General features: G+C 40.5%; 1 protein-coding gene across 2 annotated transcripts in view; it reads right to left on the bottom strand.

The window, feature by feature from the left end:
- The window catches only part of Cbfb (core-binding factor subunit beta), a 48,946-nt gene that overhangs the window by 9,141 nt on the left and 27,743 nt on the right, over nucleotides 1-12,062 (bottom strand). The window contains exon 5 of one of the 2 annotated variants that reach the window (XM_057754398.1): nucleotides 8,361-8,487. In XM_057754398.1, coding sequence (XP_057610381.1) covers nucleotides 8,361-8,487 — 127 coding nt within the window. The remainder of the gene's footprint in view (nucleotides 1-8,360; nucleotides 8,488-12,062) is intronic. The other variant, XM_057754397.1, reaches the window with a different exon arrangement.

The following is a 12,062-nucleotide window of genomic DNA, read 5'->3' as shown; positions in this document are numbered from 1 at the left end:
AGAGGCAGTTGATATGAGCAGCTAACATGGGTGCTGAGAATCAAACTCTAAGAATAGTTAGCATTCTTAACTGCTGAGCCATCTCTTTCCAGCTCCCTATGACTTATTTATAGGTATGTGCATGTATGTGCAGGTATCCATGGAAGCCAGTAGAACATGTCAGATACCCGGGAGCTGGAAGTTGTTGGGAACTGAATTTGAGTCCTCTGGAAGAGCAATCTGTGCTTTAAATCCCAAACCATCTCTCCAGTCCCAATAGCCATCCATTTTGCCACCTATCCCCTGTATTTGGTTTCCACTAGTTTCCAGTTTCAGTTTCTTATGTCACCTACTCTGCATGTTCAAACATATTCATCTTAAAAATAAAAATATGTATAGGGTATTATACATAATATTCTATACTATTAGTATCTCATTTTAAGATTATTTAATAATATATGGTTAAGGCTTCTAAAATATTTTTGCCAGTTCATTTATCATTTGCCAAGTCAATTAAAAGGAAGACAAAATACTGTACTAGTGGAAGCTTTGTCCTAAAAAGACATAAAAAAGTCAGGCAGTGGTGGCGCACGCCTTTGATCCCAGCACTCGGGAGGCAGAGGTAGATATCTGTGAATTTGAGGCCAGTCTGGTCTACATAGAGAAATCCTGTCTCAAAAAACGAAACAAGCCAGGTAGTTATGGCACATGACTTTAATTCCAGCACTTGGGAGGCAGAGGCAGGCGGATCTCTTCTGAGTTCGAGGCCAGCCTGGTCTACAAGAGCTAGTTCCAGGACAGGCTCCAAAGCAACACAGAGAAACCCTGCCTTGGGGTGGGGGGTGGGGAGAAACAAAAAAGAAAACAAATCAAAAACAAAAAAACAAAGATTAAAGGTGGAAAAAAATCCCCCCCCCAAAAAACACAAAACAACAACACAAAGAAATATTAAATCCTACTCTGAATGATGTACAGAAAACAACAGTTTACAGGTGTCAAACTAAATGCATGTACGAGGATTTCAGATAAAGACATCAGTGAAAACTGAAAAGCCTTAAGCCAAACACTTGAAGTCCCATTTTCCACCAACAAAATGCTAACTTTACCTACTTATTAATGTTCATGAGCAGTGTCAGCACAACTTTAGTATGGCAAGGCTAGAGATTTCAGGTTATTCAAACAGTGGTGGACACCCCTAAGCCTCAGTGCTGCCAAATACCTCAGGCTTTCCCAGGATCATTACTCAGTGCCACCCACGAGTTACCACGGCTCCCTGGCCCCCATTTCCAGTCGGCAGCAGGACCACCCACTAGAACCAATATTATTCTTCTCTGCCTCAGCCTTTTCTATTCCAGGGAAAATGATTTCTAATGTCCCCTGGCAGATTTTATTTTTCAGCTTCATCATCTTTATTTCCTATTGCTATATTGCACAGATGCCCTGGTTAGAAGACTATGTCTTAATTCCTTGCTTTTTCTTCTAGAACTAAACTATTTGAAAGACAGTATGCCATTTTTCTGGGAGGTTTATTTTTACAAACTGTTATAAGAATGAATTAGATGATATTTAAATCCCAAAGATATGTGATTGTGTGTGTCTGTCCCTGTGTGTGTTTTGAGAAGGATCTCACTAGGTAGTCCTGGATGACCCGGAACTTGCTATATGGAGTAAGTTGGCCTCAAACTGCAGATATCCATCTATCTGCCTCTCTACCTCCAGAGTAGGCAACCACCCCCACCCCCAAAGATGCTTAAATTATAGGGAGGAAATGTTTTCTTTCAGTTTCTTCCCCTCTCGAGACAAGGTTTCTCTGTGTAATAGTCCTGGCTGTCCTGGAATTCACTTTTATAGACCAGGCTGGCCTTGAACTCATGGAGATCTGCTAGTCTTTGCATCCAAGTGCTGGGATCAAAGGCGTGCGCCACCATAGCCTGGCTTCACTGCTGTTGTTGGGGTTTTTTGTTTTTTTTTTTTTTTTTTTTTTTTTTTTTGATTTTTCAAGACAGGGTTTCTTTGTTTAACAGTCCTAGGTATCCTGGAACTCAATTTGTAGACCAGGCTATCCTCGAACTCACAGAAATCTGCTTGCCTCTATCTCCCAAGTGCCGGGATTTAAGGTGAACGCCACCACTGCTCAGTCACTGTTGTTGTTTTAAAAGAGGTAAACAGTCAAGAAAGCAAGTTATTAGGAAGTACTCACTAGTAAAACAGGAATGGCAACACACACACAAAGCACCATAAGACACACAGACCATAACCCCCTCAGATGCCAGTGCATACTCTGGAGACAGATTCCAGCCTACTGCTTTTAGATGACCGCTTTCTAAAAGAACTAATATTTCAAATTATTGCTATAAAGGACTAGAGCAGTGGTTCTCAACCTTCGTAATGCAATGACCCTTTAATACAGTTCCTCATAAAATTCTTTTCACTGCTATTTCATAACTGTAATTTTGCTATTGTTATGAGTCAAGATGAAAATACCTGATATGCAGGCGATGGTGTGCTGCCCCTATGAAAGGTCATTCAACCCTCAAGGGGTCGAGGCCCACAGGTTGGAAACCACTGGACTAGTGGATCTTAAATCATTGATGACAATTCAGCCGTTTTCCCTGTCTTCTAGGTCGTAATGCTTTAGTGTCTAATACACTTTAGAGAACTAAAAGGATGTTCCATCAGCCAGAGAATTCAATTAACTGGAGCCAGCGCCGGCAGAGCTTTCAGCATAAGGAAGCACTTTAGCCCTATTTTTCTTTCAAAACGCACGGGCTGAGCACCACATTAGTGTTTTCTAAACGTTTCTCATTGAATTGTGACAATTTCTGTGATAAAACTGGAGCTTAAGAGAGACCGGCAAGTGACTGAGCAGGAATGTGAACTGGGCCTCACTACAAAGCTCAGGCTTTCAACTGCTGACTCAATAATGGGATATTCTATCTGAATGACAAATTACTCGGTACCTCTGCCAACAGGTTTTACTTTTGTGCACTGTCAAACATAAAAACACCAAAATATTTTCAAGTGACAAACCTGTAAATTAACAAAAACATCAAAATATTTAAAAGATAATTTGTGTTGGGCACAGTGGCATATATTTAGTCCCAACACTAAGAGATTCTATTCTGGCAAGGGGGTCTAAGTCAGCCAGGGCTACACAGTGAGACATGCCATAAATAAACACTTTATACAATAATTGAACCCAAGAAGTATATGAAAGCTTCCTAAGTAACTGTCCCATTAATTCTCAGTCATTTCTTCAACCATATTCATTTACTGCAGAAAGACTGACCACTCTCTGTCCTGGCAAATTCATTCCTTTGTAAAGTCTTCCTGTCAGGAAAGCCTTCCCCAGTCTGACCACCTGGCAAACACATTCTTTTGAATCTCTCCAAGCGTATTCTGTGAAGTTCCCAAGCAGAGACTGACTTACTACTCTCTCTCCTATGCTGCCACTGCTTTCCTTTGAAATGCTTTTATGTAAAGTAAGACACTGCAATTACTGGTTTTTATATTCATTTTCTACGACTTAAAGATGTGCAAAGGTATGTGTCTACTGAAAAGTCCAGCACAACGTAGGCTACTATTTAACCAATTAACATAAATCAACATATTTAAGTATCTTTATTAAAATCTTTGCAGAAGCCAGGAGTGGTGACACATGCTTTTAATCCTAGTGGCCTAGAGACAGAGGCAGAAAGATCTCTGTGAGTTTGAAGTCAGTCTGGTTTACACAATGAGTTCCAAGACAGCCAGAACTACAAAAAGAGTCTTTGCTGAAAACAAAACAAAACAAAAACAAAATACCCTAGCTCTCAAGCAGGTAGGACAGAACTGTTAGGAAAAGATGTAATATAATACAAGTTAATATAATACATAAACATGTGGTAGACAACTCAGGGGACACAAAGGGCTTCATTTTTATAAAACCTCACCAAAGGGAAGGACAGATATAGATTTATAGTTGCTTCAACATATGGTTCAATAAATACTTTAACAGAAAGAAGAAGAGGTGGTTGGGAGGGGCAACACATGCTTTTACTCCTAGCACTTAGGAGCTGGAATCAGAAGGATCAATAATTCGACTTTGATTCTGTTTATACAGTGAGTTCATCTACTTAGCTGGCTTGTGCTAGATATGACCCTGTGTAAAAACAAACTAAAACCCAAAGCACACATACCACAGAAAGGGAAAATAAGGTAACAGGGGCAAGAGGAAGGAGGATGACAAGTGGTGCCAGTCAGGAGGGAGGCAGAAAGGGAAGATAAGGGGGAAAGAAATTATGTGTTGTAGAAACTACAAAGCAGAAGCTGATTAGGTAGGCTTGACAAGGGTCTAACACAACAAGCTGTCCCTTGATGAAGGGGTAAAAAGCACATTTCACAGAGTACGACAAGCAAAATGGTAAGAAATGTAAAATATCAGGAATTGTATGCTGGGTGGTGGTGGTGCTGTACACCTTTAATCCCAGCACTCAGGAGGCAGAGGCAGGCAGATACCTCAGTTCCAGGACAGTCTGGTTTACAGAGTGAGTTCCAGAACTATCAGGGCTACACAAAACAACCACATCTTGAAAAAACTAAAAACAAACAAACAAAACCCAAAATCAAAACAACAACAAAGGAATTGTAAAAGCTTCAAACACACGCGCACACACAAAATATCCCCAGGTATTTGTGTTTGTCTGTCTGTCTCTATCCCTCTATACTTTCCTGGCTAAATTTCAAGGGATAGACTCATAGACTCAGTCCTCTAGGTAAACTAACTCAACAAAGGAATTATCAATCATTAAAAGACATTGAATCTTACTTAACTCCACAAAATAACCACTGAATAGGCTTGATATTAATTTTAGAATTATTCTAAAACAGATACAACATGGTAACACAGAAAAGGAATGACAGCAGTTGATATTAATTTAGTGACATATACTCTAACGGTGCTTTCACATGTTATTAGTCCACTTAACCATCACCACGACTCTCAAATATCTGAGATACTGTATTATTAAACACCTTTTATACATGAAGAAACTCATCCTAGAAAGGTGAAGTACACTATAGCAGGTAGCAAAGTAAGTGACAGACAGAGTCAGAACTCTCCTTTTTGCTCCAGAGCCTGTGTTTGTAACTACTGTTTTTTTGTGGACACACACACACTACTCCCTCCCTGTGTCATACTCTAAATCACAGTATATAACAGTATATAAAGTAGTTTTTGTGCTTGAAATTTTTTCTATATTATTCAACATTGAGTTAAAAACAAAACAAAACAAAAAATTCAGCCGGGTGGTGGTGGCTCACGTCTTTAATCCCAGCACTTGGGAGACAGAGACAGGTGGGGCAGAGGCAGGCATATCTCTGTGAGTTCGAGGCCAGCTAGTCTACAAGAGCTAGTTCCAGGACAGACTCCAAAGCTACAGAGAAACCCTGCCTTGAAAAACTGAAAAAAACAAAAACATTTAAAAAATTAAATTGCAGTCAGGTAGTGGTGGTGCATGCATTTAATCCCAGCACTCCGCAGACAGAGGCAGGAACATCTAGTCTACAGAGTGAGTTCTAAGACAGCCAGGGATATACAGTGAGACCTTCATCTCAAAAAAGCAGAAACAAAATTAAATTGTGTTAAAATACATATAGCATCTTGACCATTTTCATGAACATCTATATTGATATGCAACAAATGTCTAGAACTTTTTATCTTGCAAAACTTAAACTCTATACCCATTAAAAGCGTCACTACCATTTTACTCTGTGCCTACAAATCTGACTACCTTAAGTAATAAAAATGACTTTTAAAAATGCATTATTTTATGCACATGGGTGTTTTGCACACTCTATGTGTACCACTTTGGTGTCTGATGCTCTCGGTTACAGATGGTTGTGAGCTGTCGTGTCACAGGAGTCCTGGATTGAACCGAGGTCTTCTGGAAGAGTAAACAGTGCTCTGGCCCTCCTCCTTCCCTTTCTCGTTTGAGACTGCTATACAGCCCTAGCTGGCCTGGAACTGTGGCCATTCTCCTGTTTCAGCGTCTTGAGCTCTGGAACTATAGTTGAGCTATACCATGCTCAGCATCATAATCTCAGCTTCATAATATGGATTTTCAATGCCCTCAAATTACTCCAATAGACGTAATTATATTTTTAATACTTTGTGTATGCGTGTGCATGCTCTCAATACTGTGCACATCTGTGATATCAGTTATCTTTAATGATCACTTTTCATCTTATTGCTGAAGCTGGGTCTACTACTAACCTGTAGTTCACTAATTTGGCTATTCTTTTTTTTTTTTTTTTTTTTTTTTTTTTTGGTTTTTCGAGACAGGGTTTCTCTGTGGTTTTGGAGCCTGTCCTGGAACTAGCTCTTGTAGACCAGGCTGGTCTCGAACTCACAGAGATCCGCCTGCCTCTGCCTCCCAAGTGCTGGGATTAAAGGCGTGCGCCACCACCGCCCGGCTAATTTGGCTATTCTAAATAGCCAGCTTGCCCCAAATTCCATCTGTCTCTCAGTTGCTAGGGTTACAGAAAGGCCATCAAGTCCCCTTAGACTTCTAGATGGTTGGCTCCTGGTAACCCAAATTTGCTTTAGTCTCTCTCGCTTTAAAACTATTTGTTTAATATATCCAAAACAGGGTTTTTCTGTGTAACAGCTTTGGCTGTCTTGGAATTTGCTTTGTACACCAGGCTAGTCTTGATCTCAGAGATTCCCATGCCTCTGCTTCCCAAGTGTTGAGATTAAAGGTGTGTGCCACTCATCCAGCTATTTTTATATTTTTAAATTTATGTGTGTGTGCCTGATTGTATGCCTGTGCACCACACGTGTACAGAAATCCACAGAGGTAAGAAAGAGTTTTGGATCTCCTAGAACTGGAGTTATAGGCAGTTGTGAACTGCCATGTGGGTTCTGAGAATTGAACTCAGGTCCTATGCAAGAACAGCCAGTGTTCTTAAAGGCAGAGCCACCTCTCTCACCCTCTAACCCCTTAAAGGCAGTCTAATTCTATAGTGCAGGTTCAGTACAACTTTAGTGATGTGACCCAATACCATTGGGTCAGCTTTACTTGCTTTTTAAAAGTTTTCATTTCTTGGGCGGGGGAGCTTGACCTCTAGCACAGGGAAGAGTGGGGGATGGGGAGGGAGGCAGAAGGAGACAAAGATTTTGTATTTCCTAAGAATGTATCTGCTAAACATTAACATTTCTAACTGAAGACTAGTTAAATCAGGAAAGAATTTTATATAGGTAGATTAAACTCATAGATACTAACACTATTCCAAAACAGAAGGAGTTACTATAAAAATTGAGGTAATGGTTACTTTTGAGGACAGTGAGGTTATAACCAGACATGCATACAGAAGGGATTGTTGTGACATACAAGTTTTACTTTTAAAATAGTTAGAGCTGGGAGGTAGTGGCGCACGCCTTTGATCCCAGCACTCGGGAGGCAGAAACAGGTGGATCTCTATGAGTTCGAGGCCAACCTGGTCTACAAGAGCTAGTTCTAGGACAGGCTCCAAAAGCTTCTGATTAGTGCTCTGCCTACATGTATGTATGTATGTATATATGTATATACACTAGGTGTGTGCCCGAGATTAGAAAAGGGCACTGGGTCCTCTGGAACTGGAGTTACAGACAGTCATGAGCTGCCATATGGGTACTGGGAACCAAACCTGGATACTCTTCAAGAGCAGCAAGTGCTCTTAACTTCCGAGCTACTTCTCCAGTCCCTAAGTGTGTGTGTGTGTGTGTGTGTGTGTATTCTGTTAACTCCATTCTTAAAGTATTTTGAAAATATTAAGCTGTCCTCTAGAGGGTCACACAAACGACAAAGTCTATTCTATTTCCAAATGATGGACTGGGAATGTGGATCACATGATAAAGTATCTTGCCTAGCTTTCCTCAGGTCCAGGGTGAAACGTCCAGTACCATGAGAAAATAGACAAAAAAACCTATCTTGGTAATTTTCAAAACAAAGAAAAATAGCATAGAAAAGCAGAAACTAGTATTAAGCTCCAAGGGTTTTTAGTAATGTTTTAAATTACGTGTTGATAACGAACTATCAACAAGAGGCACCTTTACAAAGAAGTGTGTGACGCACACAACTGTGATCGCAGTGCTTAGGAACTGCAGGCAGCAACAGACTGAACAAAGGTACTTACATCAATAACTGAAAAGAAAATACACCTTGTTATTATTTTTGTGAAGATCAAGGAGAAATCAATACACAACCTTAAGATTAGAATAATTACTTTTTACAGCAATTGCATATAATAAATTCAAGCAAGAATATATAATTTTTAAAAATACAAGACAAAATAAACCATTAAAAAACATTATGCATAAATATCACAAATATATAGCCTGAGAGTTTGGGGAAAGTACTAACCAGTTACTGCCAGCAGCTGTGAAACTCTCACCTCCATTTCCTCCCGGTGAGACCTGTCTCTATCCTCAAATTCACGAGTTCTTCTTCGAGCCTCTTCGAAGGCCTGTTGTGCTAATGCATCTTCCTGCTGTCAGGGTACATGAAATAATTATTTTAATTTCTATTTATGTAAAAAAAATTAAAATTTATGGATTTTTTTTAAAGGAAACCAACTGAAGAGTAATTTTCAAAATACTAATACTAACCCCCATCCTAATTTCAGAGGTACTTTTACTTTATTTTGGAGTCAAGATCTCATCATACCCTTGGCTGTTCTGAAACATTATCTTTCTGCTTTAACCTCTCCACAGTGCTGAAATTATGGACATTTAACACCACATTCAAGGAATCTGAACCATCTTTGATCTGTAACCCTTTTTCTTACCTCCACAGACGGAATTAGCATTTGCTTCTTAGTGGAACCTTTAGTCTTCCCTTCATTTCTATAAACGTTTTCCTAATTTAGAACTCAAAGAGTTTTGGCTAGGTAAGTCTCCCAAAGACTAATCCTGTTCTATTCTGTACTGCACTCCACTCCTCTCTGCCAGCCGCCAAGTGTATCTAAAGCACAATGTCATCACGATTCCTAACCTTAAAAGCTCCCTCACTGCCTACACTCTTCGGCAAAAAACCTTCAACCTTTGCCAGTCACATACCACTTAGTATATTATATTTCTGATGGTATATTGGCAGAACCTAAAAGATCCAGAACAATACCAAAAAAGCCATCAATATTCATTTTCTTAGAATCAGTACAAAGGCTGGTCATGTGACTTCTGCCAATGAGATAACAGCACAAGTCACCTAATGAAGTTTCCAAGAATTCTATGTAAAAGAAATTTCACCATTCTTCCTTCCTGAGAACGGATACAACATCAGAGACCTCGCTATCTGGCAAACGTGAGGCTAGAGGAGCAGGTCTGCAGCGACAGGAACGAAAGGATCTGGGCCTCTAAAATATAGTAAATGCTATTCCAGGCCCGAGTATGCTAAAGAGCTTTCTGTGTGCAATAAGTGGTTTGTGATTAACAAGATTACTATTTATAATTTTCAGTCAGGCCACGGTGGCACACAACTTTAATCCCAGCACACGGGAGGCAGAGGCAGGTGGATCTGTGAGTTCGAGACCACACTGGACTACATGATGAGTTCCAGATAGCCAGAACTGTTACAGTGAGAAATTCCGTATCAAAAACCAATCAATCAATCAACCAACCAACCAAACAACAACAACAACAAAAAAAAAAAATTTTATTTGCAGTGTCTATAAAGGTATGATCAAATTCCCATACTTGGGGATGGAGATGGAGCTTAGTGGTAGAGCATTTGCCAAGCACACATAAGGCTCCAGGTCCAATATCCAGCACTCAGGAGCGGGAAAGTGAATTTTCTCTTTCCTAAAGTCTTATGTATATGGGTGCTTTAGCTGCATGTATGTCCATATATTACTTGTGTGTCTAAGTACTTAGTTGTGAGCTGCTATATGGGTGCTTAGAATTGAAAACAGGTTCTCTAGAAAAGTAGCCAGTTCTAACTGCTGAGCCCATCTCTTCAGCCCCCAGAACACATCCTTATGATATACCTACTAGTGTTAGGACCCAAGGCAAGATACTTAATTTCTCTAAGCCTCAGTAAATTCATATAAAATATTGGCATAGTAGTATTTCACATCTTTGTTACAATAAACAAGCCAACACTGTCTTACTTAGGGTTTTTATTGCTGTGAAGGGTTCTGTTATAAAGGGAAACAGTTAAAAGGGGCTAGCTTACAATTCATAGGATTAGTCCATTATCATCATGGCAGGTGGCATGCAGGCAGACATGGTGCTGAACAAGGAGCCGAGAGTTCTTCATCTTGATCCACAGGAAGCAGGAGTACGTGTCCCACATGCATAGCTTGAGCATATGAGGCCCCCAGAGACACACCTCCTCAATGAGGCTAAATCTCCTAATAGTGCCACACTCTATAGGCCAACTATTCAAACACATCAGTCTATGGGGCTATTCAAACTACCACAACACAGTAAAAATACTTAAGACAGTATTCAATAAATGTCATTAATTTACAAGCACTTATGGACATACAAAAGCCACACACTTAACATAATTACTCATATCTACTGTTATCATCATCATTTTTGCCCCGTCAATGCTTAAGCATGCATGGGCAGCCCATTTATGGCGGTTCTCCAGTTGTTCCTATCCTGGGCAGTCCTGGATGCTTCTGTTATTGTCATACCCGAGGTTCCAGTCTTCTTTTATGCTGTCTGTCCAATGTCTTTGGGGCCTTCCTCTTCACCTTATCCCGTGCACTCCTCTAAGCAAGTGCTATCTTTGGGTATCTGCTGTCATTCTCAAACGTGGCCGAAGCATCTCAATCAAGCACCATTGCAATATCCTTTAGTTTACTTCCTTCTTTAGATGGAGCTGCTTCTTAATGTCGTCATTGTGCAGCTTATCGACGCCTAGAATCCTCCTGAGACATGCCATCTCAAACACATTCAGCTGCTGTTCTGAGAAACGCTTCATCATCCAGGTTTCAGAGTTGTAAAGTCAGCTCAAGACAAGTGTCTCATACACTTGTAATTTTGTTGTTGTTATTGTGTCTCTTGCTGACCAAACCTCTTCTAGTGTCTGGAATGCAGCCCTCCCTATCCCTATCCACCTCTTGACATCTGAAATAGTTCCCTCCTTTGAACTGAGGTTTCCTCCCAGATAGACAAAGCTGACTGTTTGCTTGAGGTTCTGTTTCTTTATTACAATATTAAAATCCTTGTTTTCCCTTCCCAAGTGTTGTATCTCAGTCTTCTCATGTTTTCCTCCCTCCCTCCCTCCCTCCCTCCCTCCCTCCCTCCCTCCCTCCCTCCCTCCCTCCCTCCCTCTTTTCTTTCTTTTTTCTCAAGACAGGGTTTCTTTGTAGCTTTGTACCCTGTCCTGGAACTAGCTCTTGTAGACCAGGCTGGCCTTGAACTCACAGAAATCCACCTGCCTCTGCCTCCTTACTGCTGGGATTAAAGGCATGCACCACCACTGCCTGGCTTATTTTCACACCAAGGCTTTCACTGACTTTCACCACTCTATTTTCCATGGTCTGCAGCTCATTTGAACTTTCAGCAAGTAGTGCTGCATCATTGGCAAAACTCGTTATTGATTCGCACACCACCCATCTGCACGCCTATCTCCTGATCTTCCATGGCTGTTGCTATTATTAATTCCAGGGATATATTAAAGAGTAGTAAGGAGAGGACGCATCCCTGCAATACTCCCACCACTGTCTAAAACTCATCACTTAGTTCTCCACAAATTTTGACTGATGCAAAAGTATCTTTATAGGTATTTTCTAGTATTCTTATGATTTTCTCTGGGGACCTGTAGAACCTCATTGTTTCCCAAAGTTCTTTCCTCCAAATGCTATCGAATGCCTTCCTGAAGTTGATGTAACAGACATATAAGTCTTTTCCAAATTCTTTATATTTTTGTGCCAGCTGCCTCAAAGTGAAGACCTGATCAACTGTGTTCCAGTTAGCTCTGAATCTGCACTGGGTCTCTGCTAGGATTTCCTCTGCTCTGCCCTTGGTCCTTTGCAGGATAATGGACAGATCTTGCTGCTATGACACAACAAATTAATGCTCCTGTAATTTGAGCAGTCCAGCTTGTCCTTAT

This window comes from Chionomys nivalis, chromosome 21 (genome assembly GCF_950005125.1).
Source record: "Chionomys nivalis chromosome 21, mChiNiv1.1, whole genome shotgun sequence".
Taxonomy (NCBI): Eukaryota; Metazoa; Chordata; class Mammalia; order Rodentia; family Cricetidae; genus Chionomys; species Chionomys nivalis.
This window is presented reverse-complemented; position numbering and strand designations above follow the sequence as displayed.